The 27955-nt window shown below is 37.2% G+C and overlaps 1 protein-coding gene across 2 annotated transcripts in view; it reads left to right on the top strand.

Annotated features, from left to right (window-relative positions):
• The window catches only part of gpc6a (glypican 6a), a 248045-nt gene that overhangs the window by 134978 nt on the left and 85112 nt on the right, over positions 1-27955 (top strand). For both annotated transcript variants that reach the window (XM_067442225.1, XM_067442226.1), the window contains exon 4: positions 21514-21679. In XM_067442225.1, coding sequence (XP_067298326.1) covers positions 21514-21679 — 166 coding nt within the window. The remainder of the gene's footprint in view (positions 1-21513; positions 21680-27955) is intronic.

Here is a 27955-nt window from a genome sequence, read left to right as displayed (position 1 = left end):
TACAGCTATTACAGTAGACGCCAATGTCATATGCTGCCAGACTGGATATTTATGAAGCATTCAAGGCTTGGTCAGTCGCACACTCTTTCTTTTTGCGCTGGTGTCATGTGCTCTCTGCTTGATTGTTAATATATCATGTTATCCAAGAATAGTATGTCAAAAATGTGTTTTTCTACTGAGTAGTGCTCCATACTATCTACAGCCAGACCGATAAACAAACACTGGAAGTTAACTTCGGGCCAGGCGCGTAACCGTAGCAACGCGCGCGCGCGCGCGCGTTATGAAGCTGGTGATTTGCGAATGATTATTCAAGCATGAAATCACTCTGGGTTTGACTGGCAAAACCGAATATCTTCTTTGTTGCGCTTTCAAAATAAAAGTTCCAAATGTTACAGTTTTTGTCCCTGCGTATATATAGGCTCATTTTTGGGTGGGACACATGCAGCATTTTCCAATATTGAGGGGGACACGTCCCCCCCGTCCCCCCCGGTTCCTACGCCAGTGCTTCAAATATATATTTTTTGGTAATGACATATAATTGTCATTAGGAGAAGTGTTCTTGAGGAATACTTCAGCACTGCTTACTGGGACCGCAGACTTGAGATACCTAACAAACAAACAGTCTGGAATTACTGTATTGTTGGACTCTCCAAGTGTGTGGCATTAACTAAATGTATTATAGCTAAAGTTAATTTGCACCAAAATTGCAGTAATCCTCTAATCAAACTTGTTTTTGCACATGAGTAAAGAAGTATTTTAGCACATGGGGAATGCAATTATGCAAAACAATTGATATGATTGAATTATTATTATTTTTTTTAATTGCAAAAATATCTAACTGTGCAGGACAGATGTGCTGATACATGATTAAACGTAACACCATAGCCACACTTCTGCAACTCTTGCTTTATAGCAACACTAATTTAATGTGAGATAAATGCATATTTAATGAAATGAATGGGGCCGGAGGCATCAGCTCATTTGAATTTAAAGGTACACACACAAAAATGCCACGTTTTTGCTAATCCCCAAAAAGGCAATTTTAACATGGTATAAAAAAGTATCTGTGGGTATGTTGAGCAAAAACCTTGAGTACACACTCTGAGGACATCAGAGACTTTTTTTTTACATATTATGAAAATGCCATAAAAGGTGCATTTAAAATCAGGTGTGCCTCAGAGTGAAGAAAAACAACGAGGAACAATGACAAATCACCTTGACCTCTCACTCACCTGTTCACACTGTTAAAGTGAAAACTTAAATAAAGTGAAAACTTACCATAGACAAGAACCCCCTCTCTGCTCTGCTGCACTTTATTGTCCAGCGCTCTGTATTTTAATATGACAAAATTGAGTTTTTTTTTCTTTCTGGTCTGGTCTGGCTCAATAGTCTCGTCAATTTAAAAATGACTGAGATAGCCAATCAAATCAAAATAGGTGGGGTTTATGTTCTTTTTGGCTCCTCACACAGATGTCTATCTGAAATCTATCTGGTGCTTCAGAAAGAACCCAGAAGAGCTTCACTTTTCAGCAGTAAACCATTAATATACTAATCTTTTTTGCTAGCTACAAAGAGCATACTGTATATCCCCAAAAAGCTTCTTAAATAAATGAAATGGTGTTGAAACCCTTAAGGTGCGAGGTTTATGATGCAGCTGGATTGCAGCGACACACTGAGTCTGTGGCTGTGCTGGATCAGGCAGGCGTCGTCACTAATGGCTGTCTTGTGATTCAGTGTGTGTTGTGTGCTAATGGACCGGGCTGTTATCACAGGACTCTGACCTGTTTGGGCCAGTGATGTCACTGACCTGATGAAGGAGAAATACACCAAATTATTGTTTACATGCACAAGCACACTCATACACCGTCCGACACTTTAGTCATTTTGACTTATTTGATGCTATGAAAAAATAGATGTTTTTGCTTTTCTACTAATTTAACGAGCCTGATGTTCCTGCTGTTCAGACAACTAATGGTTCAAACGAATACATCTTTTTTTTTTATAATTTGTATAATTTAACTTTTAAAATTGTACGTATAAACAGAAAAATGAAGGAGCTCTATAGAAGGCATTAACAGAATATTAAAGGGATAGTTCACTTTAAAAGAAATCCATACAGGTTTGAAACAACTTGAGAGTGAGTAAAGGATGACAGTATTTTCATTTTAAAGTGAACTATCCCTTTAATATGTATGGATGTGGTTGCAGTGCTGAAGCGCACGACAAAGGAGATATATTCAAGGAGACCTTTAATATAATAATCCATACTATAAAGTATAAACACGCGCATCCACGAGGAGAAAAAGTACTACAAGCACACTGACTCAGAACAAAGCTAGATAATCAACAGACAGAAACTGAGGGCTTGAATAGAAGGGCAAACACATGAGCTGACGAGACTATTCATGAAACACACCTGAACTAAGGAACACAATCCATTAGAAACCATAGAAACAAACAGGGAGAGAACGGAGGAGAACTGAGCTCATCAACAGACGACGATGAAGAACAAAGAGCTCAAACATGAACAGAGAAACAGATACAACACAACAGCACAACAAACACACTACGCTATGAGAATCTGAATGGGTTTGAGCTATTTGAATAATAATATAATTCAATATCATTTGAATTATGTATAATTTTAATTTAATATAAATACTACAATTTGAATTTGTATACAGAATATAAAATTGAATACTATATATGTATGTATATATATATATATATATATATAAAATAATTAGGGCTGGGCAAGTTAACGCGCTATTATCACGTTACCGCATTAATTAATTAACGCCGACAATTATTTTATCGCGCATTAACGTAGTTATTGGTTATTGAAAGCCCGTTGCTCACTGCCTCTGAATACACAGACAAACCACTGATCACAGGACAGGAGAATACAGGGCTGTCTGTAGCCTAAGCCAAGGGCTTGACATTCTTTGTCTGGGACAAATAAAATATTAAAATAACCAGAAACGCGAGAATGATCCAGATTTTTTGGTTGTTTTTATTATATTCAATGTAAACAGCGATTGATGAGTGTATCTCTGCCTCTGGTACGTTAACAAGTCGCGTTGAGGCTCGCGCTGCCTGTCTCTTTGTGAGAGATTCGTGGGGAAATCAAAACTAGAGAGCAGCGATATAAACTCACAGAAGAAACATACTGGGGTAAAACTGAGCTTTTTGTAGTTGTTGATATTTATGATTTATGATATTGTTAATAACACAAGTCGACTTTGCAATCATAAAATTGTGTAGCATGAATGGTGTAGCTAGTTCAATAAACAAGTAGCCTCATTAATATTAATTTACTTAAATTTTAGATCCAAACAACCTTTTTTGTTCCATTTCACCCATGATTTCACCGACGAAAATATTTCCAAAAGAAAGCAACAGTCAGCGTGGTGTTTTGTTACTGAATGATTCAGCGTTTTGAATGAATCATTTGAATGAACAACTCAATGACTCTCTTATGAAGACGATCACTTGCTGCCCCCTATTGGCGGTTATGTTTAAAAGTATGATTGCATGTTTTATTTAGAACATCAATCTTATAACATTATTTATTGCAGCTGTATTTTTTGCAGTTTAAATTATTTAATTTGATTGGTAACAGCCTATAGTGTCTTTACTATTGTAACTGAATTTATTAATCAAATGGAAGAATTTAACATGAACGATTACGCATAAATTTAATATGATTTTTTTTTTTAAATGACCTTTATAAAAGTAAATAACGCCCTGGGGTGAATATCACAAATATGGAGATTTATGCCGGCCTATGTTAAAGCTGACAGAACACTGATGAGAATATTACTACAGAATCAGTATATGTGTACCAACAATTAAATTAAATTAAATTTGATTAAATTCATTTTTAAGTTGATATTTACAAGAAATATTGTAACTGTTACTAACTTTTAACTGCTGTAAAAAGCACCTTATTTGTTTAAAGTCTTTGCAAACCATATGCCATTGCGCTTTTGTTCATTTAGCAGCACTTTTGTATTTATTATTGAAGTTTGCACATACTGTGATTAATCACAGAAAATCATGTGATTAATCACGATTAAATATTTTAATCGTTGCCCAGCACTAATAAAAATATTAATTTAATTAAATTTTTTTTTTAGATTTTTAATTCGATTTTATATATATATATATATATATATATATATATATATATATATATATATATATATATATATATATATATATATATATATATAATATAAAAAATATATTTATAATTATTATTTATAATATAACTTGGAATTATTTGTATTATGTTTTATTTACTTATTTATCACATTAATTTATTTTATATTTTTATAATTATAATATAATTAATATCATATCATATCAATATATCATATCATAAATCAATCAATCATATCATATCATATCATATCATATAAATCGTTTTGCATCGTATAGCATTGCAACATATATCATATCATATATCATATCATATATCATATCATATCATATCATATCATATCATATATATCATATATCATATCATATATCATATATCATATATCATATATCATATATCATATCATATCATATCATATCATATCATATCATATCATATCATATCATATCATATCATATCATATCATATCATATATCATATCATATCATATATCATATATCATATATCATATATCATATATCATATATCATATCATATCATATCATATCATATATCATATCATATCATATCATATATCATATCATATCATATCATATCATATCATATATCATATATCATATATCATATATCATATATCATATATCATATCATATCATATATCATATCATATATCATATCATATATCATATCATATATCATATATCATATCATATATCATATCATATATCATATCATATATCATATCATATATCATATATCATATATCATATATCATATATCATATATCATATATCATATCATATATCATATCATATATCATATCATATATCATATCATATATCATATCATATATCATATCATATCATATCATATCAATCATATCATGTAGTAATGTATTCCCAATGTTAGTGTGCATCAACTTGAACAGGTTATGTTCTGCTCAGGAATAAACTGTTCTGATTACACATTTGGGATTAATTGCAATCCGAGGTTTTGTCGGTGGTATGTTTTCTCTGAATTAAGTGCTGGAAATCCACTCGTGTTAGATTATGAGAACCATTTGCGTGCTTCATGCTGTCCCTGCTTGGAGCGCTCAAAGGGGCAAAAGAAGATTTATCAGATTATTTTTATCTTTTTTTTTTTTTTTTTTCAGAGATTTGAGGATAACATTATTTATACTGCAGAAAAAATAGCATTAGAGTATTTAGAGGTTTAGAACGCGTGTGTGTGTGTGTGTGTGTGTGTGTGTGTGTGTGTGTGTGTGTGCTACAACAGTATATTGTTACTGAAAGGAAGAGTAATGAAGTTCAATGAATTGGTTCTTTTGAGTATAGCTTTGATTTTATCAGATTAAAACACATTTAAATTCATAACAATAGGCATGTGAATGCAAAGTTTTGGTTATGGAATCTCAATTTCATTGTGTTGTGTTCTGAAACTCAATTCTTAATGCAAAAAAATTATACGTTGTATTATTGGCATTACTAGTGGGGGTTGAGGAGACCCCCCCCCCCCCCCTTCTATATGTAAAGCGCTTTGAGTGCCTATAGAAAAGCGCTATATAAATGTAATGAATTATTATTATTATTGCTATAGCTCACTGCCACAGATGTTTGATGGAAACTTTATCACACACTTTGAATTCTGCAAGAATGCATTAAAATCCTAGAGTATATGTATAAATTTTGCATGCAATTGGTGTCCATGTCTGTGTAATTGCATGCAGTAATTGTCTGGCTTTAGTATTATCAGTGGTCAGAACGGAGGTAAAGATATAGGTCTGTTTTTTTAACAGACATAAATCTTGACCCTAATGTCCTGCTGTTCAAGGTGAACATGTTAGCACGGGTTATATTTGGTCTAGAAAGAGTTGCTGTGTTACATACTGGAGCTGATTTAAAAATAATGCAAAGTGACCTTAAAGCGAACTTTTGAAGTTTTCCATTCTTCTATCGGGCTGTCTCGTTAGAAAAGAAACTCTTTTTTTACAGTTTGGAGGATAGAGTTGCTTAGTTCAATAGGATCAGTAGTCTGTCTGTCTGCAGAACAGACGTCTGTTAAGGGCTCAGTGATGGTCTCCCTTGGGAACGCCACCGGTTTTCAAGTGCACATACTCTTTTTGTTAGCAAGCCGAGCTCGCCACATTCTGTACAAACATTATGCTCATCTCTTTGTTATAATATAGTTGACCTGAGATAACGTGACTAACCGCTTTACTTGCATAGAGACTCATTGTTCACAGATATTTTAGTTTCATGGATATAGTTTTGTATTAATACTTAATCAGTTTTTATTTTTATATTTTCTGTTTTAATTTTCATTTTAGGTCAAGTTTGAATAATTGTGTTGTTGTTTTTTGGGGAGAGGGGTGCAGTTATATGCATATGCATGTACAATTTGTGTGTGTTTATTTTTGCACTGTAACAATAATGTCGGTGTAATTTTATTATGGATATACTATTATATTATTATTAATATTTTAAAACTTTTAAGTTAAAATTTTCCTTGTAAAGTTGTATTTTAGTTAACTTTGTTTGGCCATCTCTAGTATTTTTTTTTTAAACATGTCGATAGTTTTTAAAAAGTTAAAAGAGTTTAATAATGAAATAAAAAATATGAAATTTGTTTAATTTTATTTATTTATGTATGTATGTATGTATGTATGTATGTATGTGTGTATGTGTGTATGTATGTATGCATTTATTAATTTATTTATTTATTTATTTATTTATTTATTTATTTATTTATTTATTTATTTATTTATTTATTTCAATTAAAAAAATGTTTATTTGGTCCCACTTTACATTAGGTGGCCTTAAGTACTGTACTTACATCAAAAAAACAAGTACAATGTACTTACCGTATTCTTATTGTATTGCAAAACACTTTAGCTGATATTGAGGTGGGATACGGGTAAATTTAGGGACAGGTGTGCTGCCCTACAAAGCCAAAAGACCTTAACTGGAGTGTGGAACTGAGAAAAATGACTTTAATCTAAACCCGTCTGAATAGGGCTTAAAGTAATGATTAAAGAAAACAAATGCTTGATCAAGGGCCCGGCCCGAGGTGGTGTGGGTCAGTTTAAGGGTAAAGTTAGGGACAGGTGTGGTGGTGTGGGTCAGTTTAAGGGTAAAGTTAGGGTCAGGTGTGGTGGTGTGGGTCAGTTTAAGGGTAGAGTTAGGGACAGGTGTGGTGGTTTAAGGGTAAAGTTAGGGTCAGGTGTGGTGGTGTGGGTCAGTTTAAGGGTAAAGTTAGAGACAGGTGTGGTGGTGTGGGTCAGTTTAAGGGTAAAGTTAGGGACAGGTGTGGTGGTGTGGGTCAGTTTAAGGGTAAAGTTAGGGTCAGGTGTGGTGGTGTGGGTCAGTTTAAGGGTAGAGTTAGGGACAGGTGTGGTGGTTTAAGGGTAAAGTTAGGGTCAGGTGTGGTGGTGTGGGTCAGTTTAAGGGTAAAGTTAGAGACAGGTGTGGTGGTGTGGGTCAGTTTAAGGGTAAAGTTAGGGACAGGTGTGGTGGTGTGGGTCAGTTTAAGGGTAAAGTTAGAGACAGGTGTGGTGGTGTGGGTCAGTTTAAGGGTAAAGTTAGGGACAGGTCTGGTGGTGTGGGTCAGTTTAAGGGTAAAGTTAGGGACAGGTGTGGTGGTGTGGGTCAGTTTAAGGGTAAAGTTAGGGACAGGTGTGGTGGTGTGGGTCAGTTTAAGGGTAAAGTTAGAGACAGGTGTGGTGGTGTGGGTCAGTTTAAGGGTAAAGTTAGAGACAGGTGTGGTGGTGTGGGTCAGTTTAAGGGTAAAGTTAGGGACAGGTGTGGTGGTGTGGGTCAGTTTAAGGGTAAAGTTAGAGACAGGTGTGGTGGTGTGGGTCAGTTTAAGGGTAAAGTTAGAGACAGGTGTGGTGGTGTGGGTCAGTTTAAGGGTAAAGTTAGGGACAGGTCTGGTGGTGTGGGTCAGTTTAAGGGTAAAGTTAGGGACAGGTGTGGTGGTGTGGGTCAGTTTAAGGGTAAAGTTAGGGTCAGGTGTGGTGGTGTGGGTCAGTTTAAGGGTAGAGTTAGGGACAGGTGAGGTGGTGTGGGTCAGTTTAAGGGTAAAGTTAGAGACAGGTGTGGTGGTGTGGGTCAGTTTAGGGGTAAAGTTAGAGACAGGTGTGGTGGTGTGGGTCAGTTTAGGGGTAAAGTTAGAGACAGGTGTGGTGGTGTGGGTCAGTTTAAGGGTAGAGTTAGGGACAGGTGTCGCGGTGTGGGTCAGTTTAAGGGTAAAGTTAGAGACAGGTGTATTGGTGTGGGTCAGTTTAAGGGTAAAGCTAGGGTCAGGTGTGGTGGTGTGGGTCAGTACAACAGTTCATTGTATCAAATTATTTATTAACATGTTAGTATATAGGCCACCTAATATAAAGTGAATTTGTTTATTTGATTTACTTTTAGTTCCCTAATAACCCTGAGTCTTGATTTAGTATGGCCTTGTGCATTTGTGTAGTTGGTGTTCTAAATGTGTTGGACGGTAATTGAGCGTCAAACTTGTCAGAGCCTCTGTTGTGACATTATGTCCGTGCGTTCCTGGCACTCCGGTGTCCCTGATGACCCCTGACATTTGAGACGCGGCTAAAGTGCAGACTGTCAAGTACGGCACCTTTCATCGGTGAGCAGCGGGTGGCCCAGGAGTGCGAATCTAACACCGTATGACACTCTGGTCTGAACCTGAAGAGCTGGCCTGGGAGTGAAGGGGAACGCCGGAGATCAGGAGACAGGTCCCCAGCATAGCGACTCTGATATTTTCCTTTTAGTCAGCAGCCGTATGTCGGGGTTCATCAAAAAAGCAATCGGCCGCAGCTGTCTGAAGCAGTCACAATGAGCTGCAGAAGCTGATGGGTACGGCTGATAAAAGATAAAACAAGGCTCTTCACCTTCACCTTCAGATAGTCGGTTCAGCGAGGACATTTGGGTTGACTTTTCCGCCTGTCCTAGCTGACTGTTAAAAAGGACCTTTTGAGTTTACAATAAGTGACACTGGACCAACCTCACTGGGACTGGGTTTCTCTTTGACTTTTCATTTGGAAATCCAGCCAGCCGTGTGTCCTTCCTCGGTAGAAAGAGCCTTTGAAAGTGCACAGATATAAAGGAAAAGAACACACCCTGTTACAAAACCGCGACAATGACCTGAGAATATAGAAAATATGATAACACCTCACAATTAACACAGATATTTGGTAGATTTTTATTTATTTATTTATTTATTTATTTATTTATTTATTTATTTATTTATTTATTTATTTGTTTGTTTGTTTGTTTGTTTGTTTGTTTGTTTATTTATTTATTTATTTATTTATTTATTTGTTTTTTCTTTACATTAAGGTCTCATTAGTTATTGCATACCATAACCTAACCTAGCTAATTTTTTTATAGCATTTAATAATCTTTGTGTTTTTTTTTGTTTTTTGACTATGTTCACAGTCAATTAACTTAATTTACCAGATGCATCATGTGTCAGTACATGTTAAAATTAGCATTAACTAAGATCAATAAATGATTAGTATTATTTCTTGTTAGTTAATTTGGTCAAAGTTAACTAATGTCTTATTGTGATTTATTTATTTATTTATTTATTTATTTATTTATTTATTTATTTATTTGTTTTTTCTTTACATTAAGGTCTCATTAGTTATTGCATACCATAACCTAACCTAGCTAATTTTTTTATAGCATTTAATAATCTTTGTGTTTTTTTTTTGTTTTGTGTTTTTTGACTATGTTCACAGTCAATTAACTTAATTTACCAGATGCATCATGTGTCAGTACATGTTAAAATTAGCATTAACTAAGATCAATAAATGATTAGTATTATTTCTTGTTAGTTAATTTGGTCAAAGTTAACTAATGTCTTATTGTTATTTATTTATTTATTTATTTATTTATTTATTTATTTATTTATTTATTTATTTATTTATTTATTTATTTATTGTATATTTTAAATTGTATTTTATTTTATATATATTGTATTTTATTTATTCTTTTATTTGAGATTAAATTAAATATTTTCCATTGCATATGCATGGCGAACAGCACATGCCGTTGTGTCGCTGGTAGTAGCAGTCGCTGAACTGCTCTTTAGTTGACTGTTTGTATCTGTTTGATTTAATTTGTTGGTGTTAATGAGGGTCAAACTATTGTTCCTATGATGCTGTTTAAATGTTACCAGTTACCATCTACATTTTAATTACTCGCCAAAGGCTTTTTTATTTGCATTTGGCTCTAAGTGAGCATTAAAAGAATATTCCGGGTTAAATACAAGAATTCCACAGAAAATACTTATGAATATAAAGCAGGAATCATCTTAAAATGTAAATCTAAAACAGAAAAGTCTAAAACATTACCCAGCAGAAACACCATAGTAACTATCAACTTTTATTTTTAAATCTGAGCATTTTTTGACAATACATATGCATGTGTTGAAATCTGACTATTCCTTTCATTTTAAATTACATGTTAAAATACCTTCCAACAAAGCACTACCACATAAATTGGAATACTTTGCAAACTTGCCCTTTTGAAACCTCTCTATGGACATAATTGGTTACCTCACACCATATTACAGCAGGGAACATTAGAAGTGTTGGTCTGTGATTGCACATTGGCCATTTGTTGGCTGAAAATAGCATAAAATAACCCTTGTTACTTCCATCAAAGTTGTTCTCAATTATATCTGATTAAAGCCTAGCATGTCTGAAACCTTGTCTGATTAATATAAGTGTCTCTTGGCTTGTTTTTCATAAAGTCACTTTTTAATAGGCCTATGGGAAGTTTGGGGTTGTTTTGGGGGGGCTAATTTAAAGAAAAACTCTTATATTTGGACTTATTTTGGAGAGGCAAGTCACTGCTCAGGGCTTGTTTTTCAGACCCAGTTGGTTGTTTACTAGCAAGATCTGACTGTGAATTCATGTGTGTAAAACCTACAGGGTATAAAGTGCTTAGTCAAAAGGATTTTTTTTTTTTTTTTTTTTTTTAACATTTTGAGCAAACAAAGACAAACAAAAAAATAAATAAAGGCATTTTATATTCACATATAGTAAAGCCTCACACAGCTAACAAAAGACAAGGTCAATCAGCAAACTAACCCATTATCCAATAAGCAAAAAAGAAGACATCCAAAGATGCAACATAATTGCAAATAATAAGGATGCATTCATGATTTGCGGATGCATTTTAAAAGTGTTATAGTTATGTCTTGTGCTAACGCAATCCTCATCTCAAATCATTTGAATGAGAGAATCAAATTGGTTTGTGTACGCACCTCAATTGGACATTCTTGTAAAAGCACTCAATCTGTCACTAGAATTTCAAAACCTTAATACTGGCACAAACTCATGATTAGCACCAGCGTCGTAAAATCTTTATGAACATCCAGCCATCCGGGAGCTGACGTCCACGGCAAATCTGTGCCCTTGAAGAAAAAAAAACAGCGGCAGTAGAACGTGATCCACCGCAGCCGAGCATGACAAATACAGCGACGGTGGCGCTCTTGTCTTTATTACCTCGCTCATGTGTGTGTGTGTGTCTGTGTGTGTGATCTGCGGTACGGCGGCGTGCCAACCGTAGCAGAGCTGATTGTTATGGAGCCAGCGTCTCGGCTGGGGGGTTAAACTGTCACTGTAGCTCTCACTGGCTCTTGTCCTCAGATGCCATTCAATTGGTGAGAATTGTAATTGTAGTGCAAATCTGCATGTGGGACTGTAGCAGAGGAAATATGGAGAAAGAAAGAGACATTTGTTGCAAATCTAGGTAGATATAAAGTCAAAATTGGCTGTTTTTTCTTTCAGTAAAGATGTGAATGTTCAGCTCCAGAGGAGAATTGTATTGTTTTAAGGTTGCTCTTTCAGATCTCGGGAGACCTTAATGGAGATTTTAAGTGTGTTTAATTTAAGTATCACGGTCTCTCTGATGTTTCTTAAAAAACGCCTTTAGAGAAATGCAAATGAGGTACAGTAAGAAAAGCATCTGAGAAGCAGAGGCATTTGCTTCTCAGATGTTTGCTCTTCCAATTGAAACCGTAAAGAGATTTCTTTATTTTCTTTTTTTTTTTGGATTAAAGGTCCTGTTGAGTATGTCTAAACACATTGTTCTGAGTGAACACACACGTTTCAGAAGTGTGAACATGTTGGTAATGTTGTTGTGTGGGTTGTTTCTGTTGCCTTGGGCCAATGGAAGGTGGTTTGAAGAGTTCACGCGAGGCTGGTGTAGTTTGTTAAAGATTTGCTAAGTTGTGTTGTCGAGTTACTTTAAATTATTTCCATCCATCCATTCATTTTCCAAACCGCATGTCCAATGCAGGGATGTGGGAGTTTAATATTTACTCGAATGAATGAGGTCAACACAGGCGTTAAGCTAACAACCCACGAAACTCCAGCTCCAAGCTTTACAATGTAATATATTTAAACGTACCCATCATGTTTGGGTCAGACATCTAACATGTTAATAATAACATGTAAAGCAATATCTATAATAAATTCATTATGATTAATCATGCTTTATCATATTAGCGTTCCCATTTGTATGTAAATGTATTAGTATTGTTCAAAATGTGAATGTGTATTAATTTGCGCTTTTCCCACTTTATTTGATGTGCCAGATGGCGTGTTGACTTTTGCCGTGTTAGTTCACTGGCAGTGCAAACGGGGCTAATGATGCTGGCCGAACATGTCTAATGTCCGAAAGAAAGGGCATGTGATGCTGGCGTGAGGGCTAATGTAGATCTTTAGAGAGATTGAGCTTTATTTGGATTAGTAGGGCAATGCACAAGTTTGGGTCATTGCCAGCAGATTTCTGTACTTTTGTGAAAAACTGCAATGATTTACTGAAATAGAGAGCGGCTGTGATTAGGTGAATTTGTAGGCCATGCCATAAGTGACACTTTTCTGTTGGCTTTTGGATTATTGCTGAAAATAAGCTCTGTGACCTGGACATGATACTATATATTTGGATGTACGTATATACAGTATATATATATATATATATATATATATATATAATTTTGGGGTAGCTATAGCTAGTAAGTCATTTTTTTTTTTTTTTTTTACAATGTTGATAGTATCATGATAAGACAAAAATAACAAATACAAATATTGTATAGCCAACATTTCACATTTCAACATTCACATTTTGCACTCTCTTTCTTTAGGGGAAGTTTTAATTTGGAAATGAGGTCTAATCATTTATGAGCACTAATGAGCGATAAGAAACAGTCCCGCACAGACCTCTAATATGTCCCAGACAGCAACATCGTGCCGGTCCAGATCCGGCCCACATCTGGCATGTGTTGAATCCACAGAATCCACATGTACCAGATATGGCCCTGATCTGGGCTGACACATTTCTGTCTGGCTATATGAAAATGGCAGTCATTCAGTAGTTATCTATGACCATCAATTTTGTCTGTGGAAATTGTTCTACGGCAATTCATCCACCATTCAGTAATCAGAAGCTATTTTCATTAAGTCCTGGAAAAGACGCAATAAAACACAGTTGCATTCAAATTTCACAATCGCTATACAGCTGCACTTGGAGCTGCTATATTGCCGATGATAGATAGATTATTAGTGGACACTAATATACGTAGTTATCGTTAGAGTTTTCTTAAAGGAGTACTTCCTAACTGTATTTAAACTGGGTCATTAATGTAGTAGGAATGTGAAATTATTTTTAAATTTAGTGCTTTCTAGACTGAGAAAAGACAGAAAATGTATTTTTGTCTCATGGGGATGAAAGACAACAATTCCCAGAATGCTTCGCTGCCCTGTGAGGCCATTCCCAAAGCCACCACTACCAGATTACTGAATCACTTTCACTTTCCCACCGCGACCGCGTTCATTTTCATAAAATCAGTTCAGTTAGAGAACAGACACTACAATTAAAAACTGAACGTGTCTGTTCAATATGTGATTTAGCCGCTGAGGGAGTCTCGCACCCAAAACGCTGCAGGAGTCAGATATATTGATAGTCAGGGATGAGCTTGTGATGAGAGCTGAGGTAAACACGTCCGCGGCATAGATTCACAGCGCATGTTCAGTCTGGCACATTTTCAGTTCATACCTATGAAAGCTTAACTTTTATAGGAATTAGTTTGAGAAGTTGAAAGACTTACTTTGCTCTGCTGGCCACGGCGTTTAAAGATGAATGCCTGAGGCTGTAGCTGCGAGCTGAGTGCTGTGAGTGTGATCTCCTGAAAACATGCAGAAATTGCTCCTTCTCCTGGCTGTAGTCTTTAGCCTCTGGCCAACAATTCCTCTGATGGCGCAAATTGACGATATTTGCGTCATGGGAGGAATTTTTCCAGAAATAAAATGCATAAATCTCTCTTCTCAGGTGGATATGAGAGGGGGGAGCACAATCATTCTAATATACTCCAGGGTTTCTACTGATACAAAGCCATATGCTAATCGCTGAAGTAACCCTTTAAAAGTTTTCGTTCATGGTGTGATCGGGCCTCGTCTTGTAAAACGGATCCGTCTTTGTTCATTTTTACAGTGTATACCGAAGTCACGCTTAAGACCCAGAAGTTCTTTAGCCCAGTGTCTTCCCGTTAGCTTCTGCTTCTTGTTAACGTCTTATGTCACTTCTTGCACCTTCTCAGCCCTTCTCTGACATGTGAAACGAAAGAGAGGAACAGAAGGAGGTGCCACATCTACAGTGATCTGATTATATCATACCCAAGCCTACACTCACAAGCTGCTCTGTGCAAAGTTTCACTCGCGCGCACGCGCGTGTGTGTGTGTTGGGTTTGATTCTGGAGGCTCGTGCCAGGTTGGATTGGGCATACTGTCATAATAACTGCGGATTAGATCCATCTGCTGACAGGAATGTTCTTTTTGTCGTGCCAAACACGTCACATTAGAGCAGCTCTAAGCTCTTTGCGTTTTATCGCATCTCTTAACACCCTTCAAGGTTAATTCCGTGCCTCTTCCTAAAACCATTGGTCATATATTTTCATTCCCAGATGCGGCTGACGAGTCTCAGGATTTGTTCAGCAAGATTTCCCATGGGTCGGTTTACCCTGGCTATGTGGTTCAGCGCGGAATGAGAAATCAAATGTGCCAGGCTTAAAATGGAACACAATGTACCCAACAGGATTTCTGTGCAGTTGCTCAAAGCCATTTTATCTTCTCCCAGTACATGCAGCACAGTATATTATTATCCTTTATGGTTTTTTGTAAGCAGGACTCCCCGTTTCAGATTTATCCTGAAGGCGTTCCTTTACAGAAAGATTGAGGAGGCACTTTGCTCGTGCTTTTCCTCACATCAACAGCATGCTGATATAATGATATCACTGCACTTACGATTCAGAGCGATTTAAGCATATTCATCTTTACTACAGTTTGTGTTACACCAGAGAATGATGCAATTGCATTGAATTCAAATTCAAAATCTTTTTTTTTTTTTGACTTTTTATATTTGTATTGTTGACCAGAGTGAATTGGTAACCATTTATCGTTCTGTTCAGAGGCTCAGAACACTCGCGTAGCTACAGGTGGGCCTGTGCCCACCCAGATTGACAGCTTGCCCACCCTGTCAGATCCAGGGAAATATATATATATATTTTAAATAACACCATTTTCTAACGTGTAACAATTCTTTAATAATTATTTTAAATGTGATGTATGGTATCATGCATTAGAAGTCTATTCTAATATTAATAAAAATATGCTAATTCGTCTCTTCGATTACGTCACGGCAGTAGTAATGTTGTGGTTTTCTTCGCGGTAATATCTGGATTTGATTTCAACTAGCAGCGCCTCTTTTTGTTTTTAAAACATGGCTAAACTGCCATTTATGACACATTTAAGAAGGAAATCTTCTTGACGAAGATGACAGGACGCCATAACACTTTTGTCGTTTGAAAGTGAAAAGAATATGAATACAGAATATGATGATATTATCAACATCTTCAGCCAACTCCTGTTTGTTTTATATCATCATCATCAGCTATACACGGTGAGCTCTGGCATTGGCATGTAATATTTGTGAGCATGTGGTTTCCTTAAATGTACATAAGCCACATTTGGCAATGGCAGGTTGTTATACAGGACTCAGACATTGTGATTTCTTTTCAAGATATAGTTATAAGGACTATATATCTAACGTTATCTCCTACTTTGTTTGTTTCTGTTTTACATTTTTTCACATTGCAGCCGATCACCGGAGCTTAGTGCAGTATTTTATTTCTGCGACACTGTAGTAGCACCTAACTTTAGCGGAATTGAAAAAAAATTGTAGCCTACTTTTTGCTGTGTTGCTATATGTTTCAATAGGATTTTGAACCAATTTAATCTTGAATTGAATCTTTTGAATTCTGTATTTTGAATTTAAAGAATTTAAATGTGAAGTTGTAGGCTTTTACTATGAATATGTTATCTTACTATTATCTATAGTGTGCTCCAAATCATGGACAAAATTCACATTTAGAAGCGTACAGTCTACTAGCCTAGAAATCTAGACGCACCCTAGTGGCAGCAAATTTAATCTGCCCTTGAGTGTCGTCTAGCAACTCTCAATACCCTTCTGAGCTGTAATCGCCTAACTCTTGCCGGGCCAATCACATCGTGTATAGAGTCGGTGGGTGGGGCCATAATGACGACGGCCGAGTTGCGTTTGCGTGCTTCTAGTAAACAAAGAAACTGGCGAACGGCGGCGGTCTTTCGAATCAGCTTTGACCGCGACTCTGGAAGACTTGGAGTTAAGCTTTTCTCTGAGAAAAGAACAAAGAACGGCACTGAAGTCATTCTGAAGAAGGGAAGATGTGTTCAGAGTTTTGCCGACCGGATACGGCGAATGTTTAATCAGTCAGCGAGCTCTGCTTCACCTTCGTTGCTCTGGTTGGTGTAGCGCTATCCTATCGCATGCAGAGGGAGTTTGAAAGACAGCCGTTTATCCGCCCCTCAGATTGAGCTGTCTATGGTGAGTTTCCAGACCAAACATCTTGATGTGGGTCTGGCTTGTCAGGCTAACAGTCTCCCACTTCTGCCAATGACATCACTCTGCACTTCAGCTTCTCACCAGATTTTCTGTCCAATCAAATGCTCTCTGAGGATTGAATCTGAAGCCCCTCCCCCTACATTATGACCTGGTTGGTGATGTTTTTGTAAAGTACAATTTGTAATCAGTGATTTGTAATTCATCAAGGCTGCCAAAGACTAGTCTATTCTGAATGTATTGTATGAGTTAAAATGAAAGTTTCTAAAATGAAAATAAAATATATGTGGTATTTTGTTGCCACACTGTAAAAATTTTTTAGAAAAAAAGTTACCTGGTTGCCTTAAAATTTTGAGTTCATTGAAATTAAAATTTTGAGTTAATACAATGAACATTTTTTGAGATTCGACAAACTCGATTTTGTAAGGGTAATTGTGTGTTTTATTTCTGATGACACAGTGAAACATGCTAAATAGTGCTATTTTCATGATTTATCTTTTTTTTATGTGGTTCAGATACAAAAATATTTAGAGTTTCTATTATTAAACAAATTTCCTTCATTGTATCAACTCAAATTTTTAATTTCAATCAACTCAAAATGTTAAGGCAACCAGGTTACTTACTTTTTTAAGTTAAACCAACAAAAACCAAAAAATATATATTTTTTTACAGTGCAACACAAAAAGTATAACTAGTGTCGGTTTTGGCCGTTGGCCTGTAAGCAGAATCACAGCTCGAGGGATTGGACGATTGCGACTGGCTGGTGTGAAAAGGGGGGATTTTATTGGAATTTGCTGCTATTGTGGAAGGCGTCTGAATCCGGAGCTCATAAATGACTCACAGGTCTCACTGTCCTCGGGAAATCTCAGCTGCTGATCAAGCTTACTGCATGTTGCATTCTCTGTGGCTTTGGTCGATTCCTGCGCTTTTCAGATTGATTTGCGACAGGAATATCAGAGCATTGTGAGGGAGGCTGCTTTACTTTCATGAAAAATGCATTGCTTTGCATGCTTTCCGGCCGTGAAATGTAGAAACATGGAAATGACCTAGTTTGTGCGCATGCATATGATCTTGCATGTTGAATGCACCTCATATTTCTATTCCATCACTGCTGGGCATTTCTTCTGCATGACAGTTTTGTCAAAGTTAAGATGGATTTGTATTAAATTTATGCAGTGGGCAAACCCACAGGAACTTTTTATTGCTCACTGGTTACGCTTTAATAACTCCGTGCTATGTGTATACATGAGCATGACTCTGGAATAAATCATTTTGTTGACCTCAAGTACAATCTACAGTATAGTATTTATTGGCTTGAGGAATTTTATTACTTGTATAAATCAGTGTACTTGAACGGCTCCAGCTTCTCTTTTCTGCCTGCCAAGGCTGTGTGTAATTGATTAAAAACTGCAGGAAATTAAAGTAATATAATAAAGTAATATTGTGAAATATTTTACATAGCTGTTTTCTATGTGAGTATATTGTAAAATGTCATTTATTCCTGTGATCAAAGATTATTTTTTTTACATTAATCCAGTGTTCAGAGTCCCATGATCCTTCAGAAATAATTTGAATATGATTATTTGATTCTCAGTAAACATTTATGTTTATTATTAGTGCTGAAAACAATAATTTATGTGCGTTTACTGTCATTTTCGATCAATTGAATTATTATAATAATTTTTTTCTGAATGCAAATTTAAATGTCTTTAAAATAAAAATAAAATACAAAACATACAGACCCCAAACTTTTGAACCATAATGTAATTGGTAGAATTTATAGATGCAGTTCATTAACGAGATATGTGTGTGATTCTTCATTTAGGGCATCTGTAAATGTCATATAATTTAAAAAGTCATAAAAAAAAGATTAAATCAAGTGAAACATGTAAATGTTGGTCAAACTGGTTTTCGCAAGAAAAAACAAATTCATTAAACCCTCGTCTAATGCTCCAGATAGCAACTGAACCCCTAAAAGTATCTTTATTTGTATATTTTTCCTTTTTATTTGTATATTTGGTTTAGACATTGTCATTTTGTGTCATTACCAGGGATTTTCTTTAAAGCATGGTTGCTAGAGGATTTTGTTTTGGAACCTTTGAAAGCTCTAACTTGATTTTTTTCTCAAAATTGACCCGAACAGGTGTTCAGTATTTTGTTCCTTCCTTGGAGCACTTTTGATAGATACTGACCACTGCAGACCGGGAACAGCCCACAAGAGCTGCAGTTTTGGAGATGCTCTGACCCAGTCGTCTAGACATCACAATTTGGCCCTTGTCAAACTCACTCAAATCCTTATGCTTGCCCATTATTCCTACTTCCAGCACATCTACTTTGAGGACAAAATGTCCACCTGCTGCCTAATATATCCCACCCACTAACAGGAGCTGTGATGAAGAGATAATCAGTGTTTTTCACTTCATAATGTCAGTGGTCATATTGTTATGCCTGATCTGTGTGTGTGTGTGTGTGTGTGTGTGTGTGTGTGTGTGTGTGTGTGTGTGTGTGTGTGTATATATATATATATATTCACCCATGCTTCTAGTTTTGCAGTGACAGAGAAGTCAGTCTTGTGTTTCTATTAAACACAATCTGTTCCGCCATCCTTTCAGATACTGTATTAAAGCATGAAAATAACGCTGCGATTTTTCCTTAGTCTCAGAGTACAATGAAATATCCTCGCGGTGTCCCTCGTTTAAAGGCACATTTGCACGCAGACATTCTCTCTGTGTACTGCGTGAGGTTAATGGCTGATTAGGAAACGAATGAGAAACTCTGTCAGCGTAGGGTGCGAGCGAGGCTGGCTGTGATGAAATTGCAGTCACACTGCGTTCAAAGCTCTCCTGCGCTCGGCATTTGATGTCGGAGTACAAAACGGGGAGCGTCAGAGCAGCTCCGTTTGATCCTCTCCGTTCAGACTCTTCAGGAGCTCCAGAAACACTTGTAGCTTTGGAGCGGGAGACTGTCTGGATCTGTCGGATCATCACAGACGAGCGGGATGATGAAGACGGGAAGTGTTTATCCTCCAATCCGGAGGTGTGACGCGGCTTCAGAGGTGCAGCTGATCCCCCGCTTGTTCCTTCAATTACGAGCCGATGGTGGGCTTGTGTAAAGTGGAGATTTGGAAGGGTAAACTAATGAAGCTTGACGGAATACATGTGTTTGAAACGTTAGAAAAGTTCTCTGTAAACTAACTCCCGTACAGAACAAGGCAAGAAGATACTGCAGTAGTTTAAAGTAACAAAAGAAGTGATTTTGCTCTTTTGCAATGAACAAACTGAAGATAGTTAGGATAGTTAGCATAGGCATGTATCGTGTTGCACATACCCTTTTATTTTCTTTAAAAGCATTCGCTTATCCAAAAATACAAATGACTTTTGGCAGTCCAATTACTTATTTAGTTATACTGTTATAGTTATACTTTAGTTATTCTGGAACAAGAACAAATGTAGGGCGGGGCTTGATTTTGCCCATGGAGAATTGTTTGGATGGTTGTAGTTTGCGATTGGCTGATCTCCTGTGAGTGACAGGTGGCCCCGCCCTCATCATCAGAGAAGAGAAGAGATGCTGCTGCAAGAGGGAGGGGAAGCTATTTTTATTCTTATGAGGGCACATGAATACAAAAATAATAACGATGTGCATGGATAAATAATTTTTAATAAATCTGTGTACTAGTGTACATTCTGACTTTTACACTTGATTTTCATATTTTCACGCGTAGATACTTTGTCAAAGACTCTGTTTGAGACGTGCTTCATGCTGCAGCTGTAGTTTTATAAGGCAATGGTGCGCTGCACTGTCAGGTTTGATCAGAGCAATCAACACAACATGTCCTTTTGGATCTCTCTGCGTGTTTCCAGCTGACCGTCTGCCTCCTCTCAGTGCGGCCTTGACCTTTGGAGAGCGCGCCTCCGCTTGATGGACAGAAGGTGGCTGGCGTACAAGCTCCGGAGTCAAGTATAAAGATGGAGAATGACATGCAATTATCAGAGTCGGTCGGAAGTAGATATGTGTCTCCTCTGAAGGCTAGCTGATGTGAGAATGTTGTCATTCGAGGTCCGTCAACAAGTGTCTCTGAATGCGGTCTCCTGAAAGAAGCCATGTTGACACTGAAAACGGACGTTGCATTAAACGGATGCGGTGCTTTACGAATAGCTCACCCCACTGTGGTCTGAAAGACATCTTTGACCTGGTCTTCGCTCTGAAAAACACTTTGAGCGTGGCACAAACAGCGTTTAGACCCAGCAGAGGGCTCAGGTATTGAGTGCACGGTGGAGTGTCTCTCTAGAATAGATTTCCGGCTGACTCATTTCTCTTTTCCTTCCGACAGCCTGAAAGGCAACTCTCACATGCATTCGCACACTCATCTGTACCTCTTCCCATTGTTTATTTCTCCTGCAGGTCAATATTTCACCAGGATGCAGTAAAGCATTGACCAAAATGCTGTACTGTCCGTACTGTGGAGGAATGGCAGACCTCAAACCCTGTGCCAACTACTGCCAAAATGTCATGCGGGGCTGCCTGGCCAACCAAGCGGACCTGGACCCAGAGTGGAACCTGTTCATCGGTGAGATGTGCTGTCGGCTTTCATACGCTTCTCCTTTTGGATTATAGCCGGATGAATGGATGGATTTTCAGTCTGTCCTGATTTCTGTCTGTCTGTCTGTCTGTCTGTCTGTCTGTCTGTCTGTCTGTCTGTCTGTCTGTCTGTCTGTCTGTCTGTCTGTCTGTCTATCTATCTATCGAGTCAGTAGTTTATCTATCATTCATTCTATCATTCATTCCACTGTTTGTGCTATCGTTTGTTCTATCGATCAAGTCAGTAATTTATCTATCATTCATTCTATCGTTTATTCTATTGTTCATTCTATCGTTTTTTCTATCGATCAAGTCAGCAACCTATTTATTGTTCGTTATATCGTTCAAACTATCCTTCATTCTATCGTTTGTTCTAATGATCGAGTCAGTAATCTATCATTCGTTTTATCGTTCGTTCTATCATTTGTTCTATCGATCAAGGCAGGGACCTATCTTTCATTCTGTCATTTGCTCTCTATCTTTTGTTCTATCAATCGAGTCAGTGATTTATCTATCATTCGTTCTATTGTTTATTCTATTCTTTATTCTATCATTATTTTATCGATCAAGTCAGCAACTATCTATCTATCTATCTATCTATCTATCTATCTATCTATCAATCAATCAATCAATCAATCAATCTATCTATCTATCTATCTATCTATCTATCTATCTATCTATCTATCTATCTATCTATCTATCTATCTATCTATCTATCTATCTATCTACCCATCCATCCATCCATCCATCCATCCATCCATCCATCCATCCATCCATCCATCCATCCATCCATCCATCCATCCATCCATTATTATATCATTCTAGCTTGTGTTCTCTCCACCTATCAATCAGTTTATTATATTGATGGCTGGTCCAAAGAAAGAGTTTCAGTTTTCAGGCCAGTAGGTTTTGCTTTCTGCCAATGATTTGAATGTCAGTGCGTCACTAGCTCTAGCCAACTCACATTGAGTTCTGGCTCCATTGTGGTCTTTAATGTCCTGTTTCACTTGGAGTTCTGTCACATTGCTGAAGTAAAATGGGTTGTGAATGCTATTTCATGTTGTTATAGAGATGCAGAAAACACTGCTAATTGCTCCAAGGCGATTTTCACCTCCTGCGCTATGCAAAAGCTACGTCCCTGCTGCTCGATTCTGTTAAATGTTTAATATATTCTCGTTGATGGAATGTAAATATAGTTTGAGTGACGGTTTAGCTTTATTCATATGACCTGTAGGCAGTAGCTTTAGCAGCTTAATGCTGCCCACCCACAGAATTGACACCGCGACAGTCTTTCCTTCCTTTAACATACTCAGTGTGGTGTGCGAAATGCATGTGTTGTTTAACTTGGAAAGTAAAACTTAAATTTGTCAATAATTTGTGCACAATGCATTTAAGGGTCTTTTTGAAGCTAAACTTCCTGATATACTTTGCCTTCCTTCACCAAGCACTTTGGCTTTGTTTTGCATTTTTCAGAGCTCATTTTCTGCACTATAGATTTTAAGTCAGAATATTGCTCCCCCACAGAGAGATATCGACTGGCTTTATAGTGCCGCAGTTCGATTAGCAAAAGAGGATAATTCATTTGGTTTTTGAATATTTATAGAATAGCCACAAGGAAAGTAGTTTTTGTTTGAAATAGCATCTCTTTGTGCGATCAGCTTGGATGGGCTGGCGGTAGGGACTGACCTTTGCTCCATGTGGCATACGTGGCATTTACCCACAGCCTGTGTTGATGTGCCCTTCTCACCTGCATTGATTGGCAGGCTTGTGAAGACATTCAGACCACGTCTTGAGCAGGTCTGGCCCCATTCACTGTATCGATTGAAGAAACTGTGTGGTTTACCAAACTTGCACAGGGAATGCCTTGTGGAAATTGGCAGTATTGAACTCATTACGTCGACCGGTATTATTGTGTTCATTATGTTTATTTATTTTTTTGTGTAAAAAGCTAATACAGCTAATTCAAGGGTGTATATATCCAATATGGGTTAATTATGGGTTCTCTTGTAGTTCATAATCAATGGAGTTCTTATGTATGTTTTATTATAAACTCAGATGTTTCTTTTAGATTGATGGATTGATGAATAGATGAATGGATGGACGGACGGATGGATGGATGGATGGATGGATGGATGGATGGATGGATGGATGGATGGATGGATGGACGGGTGGATGGATGGATGGCTGGATGGATGGCTGGATGGATGGATCGATGGGTGGACAGATGGATGGATGGATGGACGGGTGGATAGATGGATGGATGGATGGATGGATGGATGGATGGATGGATGGATGGATGGATGGATGGATGGAACGATAGATGTACATAGACTGGAATCTTGACTATGAACTACAAAATAAACATGAAAAGACAAACGTGAAACAAACCCCAAACCAACGGTGGCATAGTCACGATGATGTTGCTCTATCACTAATGTTTTTGAATATTCATTAGATATGCGTTGCAGTTACAGACTCAAGCATCTCACATTACAATTGTTTAACCCATAATTTGTTTGCGTACCTCATGCTAGGATCTTTTATTTGCTAATTGTGGTTTGTTAGCTCTCCTCTGAGGAATCATATTTTGCATCAAATTTTTGGTCAGCAATTAAATATGCCTGCTGCGACAACGCTGGAGTTTCCCGCTAGGATATGATTTCACAGAACAAATGTAACTGTTGTAAGAAATTAGTAATCTGTGTTATTAATTTTCTTGTAAAGCCGTGGGGGTTTGCATTCATCTCAATTCGTGAAACCACAGGAGATGTTATGCCACCATTAGCCTTGGGCTGCTAAAAAACGGTGGCATCTAACGAGAGCGGTCGTGATCACGCTGTTAGAGTTAGAGTTTCACAGGAAATGAGATGTACGGAGAAAACATCAGGCCATCGGTTTATTCTTATCCTGATGAATATGCCACCTCTTGTCTGGGGTCAGACGGGCAAGGAAGTATCATTTCAGCTTCATCCTAGGAGTATTTGTCTCTTTTAGGCTTCTGAGTCTCAGTTATACTGGATGACGTCTGAAAGGTTTTGTGTGCACAAGGACACAGTTTTGCTGCATAAAGTGCTTGCTCACTGGCACATTAAATCCTGAACTTGTCCTCAAATCTTCCGTAGATATGCATGTACACAGTTTACGAATTATACAGTGACTTTGGATCAGAGCAAATTTATATGCAATGTATCATTGATATCTCTTCTGGAACTCGAAGAGGAGTTATGTGAGAATTTTTTTGTACATTTTGAGAAGTACATACACTGACCTAAAGGATTATTAGTAGGGTTAGGCATCGAGATCTGGAACTTGGAACCGTTTAAAAAATAACGCTACCATTGGAATCGTTTATAAAATTTGTTTTCGATTCCTCTCCTCTCCGACCGACTGCGAGTTGTGCGGGTGTGTGTGATTCTCATTCAGCCCGGTTAACCCTCTGAACGCGCGTTCTGCTGGATTCTTCCTCATGACAGCGTGTTAGAGTTAGTGTGTGATCGGTCTGAATTTCGCACGGGATTGCACATGATCCCCGCAGATTTCGCGTTCACATCTGAAGCGCACACACACATACTGTAATAAAGCCGCCACTGACATACAAGTGCAAAGATTTGCTTCTGTTTCCAGTTTATTATTGGTCAAATACACTTAAAACATTTCTCAGTGCACATCTTGAAGAGTATTAACGTAAACAGTAAACAATGAGTAACAGGAACAGTGTTTAGGATCCATGCGAGCGTTAGGTCTTAAAGGGACAGCAGTTATTCATTATTCAAATTACAAAAAGACAAACGATCAGACTTCTCTTGACTGATCAACTTGTGTAAATTTAATGGTTTCATCTGTAGGCTATTTTTTATTTATTTTTTTATTTTTTTACAAAGAAAATTTTCTAATATTATTTTAAATGTAATTACTTTGAGGTTTTTATTTAGTTTCTTACCTTAATGTTAGACCTATCTGAAAAAAAACAGTCTATTTCATTTGTATCTTTTATTCTATTGTATTTATTTGTGCTATTTTTGCTATGTTTGTAATCTGATTATTTGTTCTTATTTCTGAAAATGATCGTCATTAGAATAATACGGCCCTATATATTCAAGTCTCTGCCTCCCCCACGTCCTCATTTTACGCCATGGACACACGGAAGACTAGCCTAGAAATCTAGACGCACCCTAGCGGCAGCAAATCTAATCTGCCCGCGAGTGTCGTCTAGCAACTCTCAATACCCTTCTGAGCTGTAATCGCCTAACTCTTGCCGGGCCAATCACATCATGTATAGAGTCGGTGGGCGGGGCCATAATGACGACGGCCGAGTTGCGTTTGCGAGCTTCTAGTAAACACAGAAACTGGCGAACGGCGGCGGTCTTTCGAATCAGCTTTGACCGCGACTCTGGAAGACTTGGAGTTAAGCTTTTCTCTGAGAAAAGAACAAAGAACGGCACTGAAGTCATTCTGAAGAAGGGAAGATGTGTTCAGAGTTTAGCCGACCGGATACGGTGAATGTTTAATCTGTCAGCGAGCTCTGCTTCACCTTCGTTGCTCTGGTTGGTGTAGCGCTATCCTATCGCGTGCAGAGGGAGTTTGAAAGACAGCCGTTTATCCGCCCCTCGGATTGAGCTGTCAATGGTGAGTTTCCAGACCAAACATCTTGATGTGGGTCTGGCTTGTCAGGCTAACGGAAGACGGCAAAGATGCGAAACTTGTCCAACGTGGAGATCGAAACCATCACCAGGGAAGTGGAAAAAAATTTAATTGTTTTATTTGGGAGTTTAAAGAGTGGGATTAAAGGCGCCCAGGAGTACTCACGAGTACTGTTAATAGTGTGGGGAGAAGCGCACTCCAGCTGTTTGGATGATAAATGACCTCACAATGCATTATTTTACAGCACGTTTTGAAACAATTAGCATTTAATTTCATATCCCGACACATGTATTGGGGTGTACGATATGATGATGATATGATGTGGAGTACTTTCTTTCTTTCTTTCTTTCTTTCTTTCTTTCTTTCTTTCTTTCTTTCTTTCTTTCTTTCTTTCTTTCTTTCTTTCTTTCTATTATATTATGATTATAATGCGATTAGATGTCATGAAAATAAATACTTCCACAATGTAATTTTTTTAATTGCTAAATGTAAAATACCAATACTTTTCTGTTTTATAGCCCAAATGGTCAAATATCATCTGGTTTGCATAAATTACTTGATGTATTTCTATGCAATGCTTTGAGAAGCATTAATCTGATTATGTGTCCTAATTGCAAAAACTCAAATTTAGCACATAATTGATAGTAGGGGAAAAAAATCAAAGCTTTGTCTAATTTTTATTACCAAGGCCGATTTACAGAAAGCTGTGGAAACAAGCTTCCAGAAAACAAATCACGAGAAGCTGTATTATTTTAATTATAAGCTGTAGAGCCAAAATGATCATCTTAGTTACCTTGTTTTTTCTCATAATCATTTATTTCAATATGAGAACGGTTATTTATTAACCTTTCATACAAAAAGTTCTGCAGGGAAAATCAAAGAACAGACCAAAGGAGCGAAATACGATGCATTTAATGTTGAAACAGTAAAATGAAAGCACACTTTTGGGTGCTTTGTAAGTGTTGTGTTGTATTGCTCCTAGAAACAAGCTAGTATGTCTCAGACTCAGCAGTTACAATTTAATGTTAGACAAAAATTGTATATTAAATAAAAGTATATTAAAAATATATTGCATAACATCTTAAAAAAAAACAAACAGCCCATCTTAATCTTAAAGTGCAGTAATTTTAGTTTTAATCCTGTGTTTAACTCAAATGAGTTTTTGATTATAATCCCTCTTGACCTTATAAAAAGGTCCCGCTGTTACATAATCACATCAACAGCAAACTCAATGTAAGCCATGCTGATTAAATACATAGATTTCCTCTGCTGTATTGATCCTCAAGGGGAAATTCAGGAAGGAACACTTTGACCTGAATGTGATATGAAGGTGGCCTTAGATGAGGTGAATATGAGCTTCTGCAGTGGTTGTAAGTGCTGGGTAAAGCATTATCATTATACACCGTTCAGGCACAACATTATGACCACTGACCGGTGAAGTAAATAACACTGATTATCTCTTCATCACGGCGGCCTGTTAGTGGGTGGGATTTATTAGGAAGCAAGTGGACATTTTGTCCTCAAAGTTGATGCAGCTCTTGTGGGGTGTTCCCGGTCTGCAGTGGTCATTATGTATCAAAAGTCAAGGAAGGAACAGTGGTGGACCGGCGACAGGGTCATTGGG

This window comes from Pseudorasbora parva, chromosome 4 (genome assembly GCF_024679245.1).
Source record: "Pseudorasbora parva isolate DD20220531a chromosome 4, ASM2467924v1, whole genome shotgun sequence".
Classification (NCBI taxonomy): Eukaryota; Metazoa; Chordata; class Actinopteri; order Cypriniformes; family Gobionidae; genus Pseudorasbora; species Pseudorasbora parva.
This window is presented reverse-complemented; position numbering and strand designations above follow the sequence as displayed.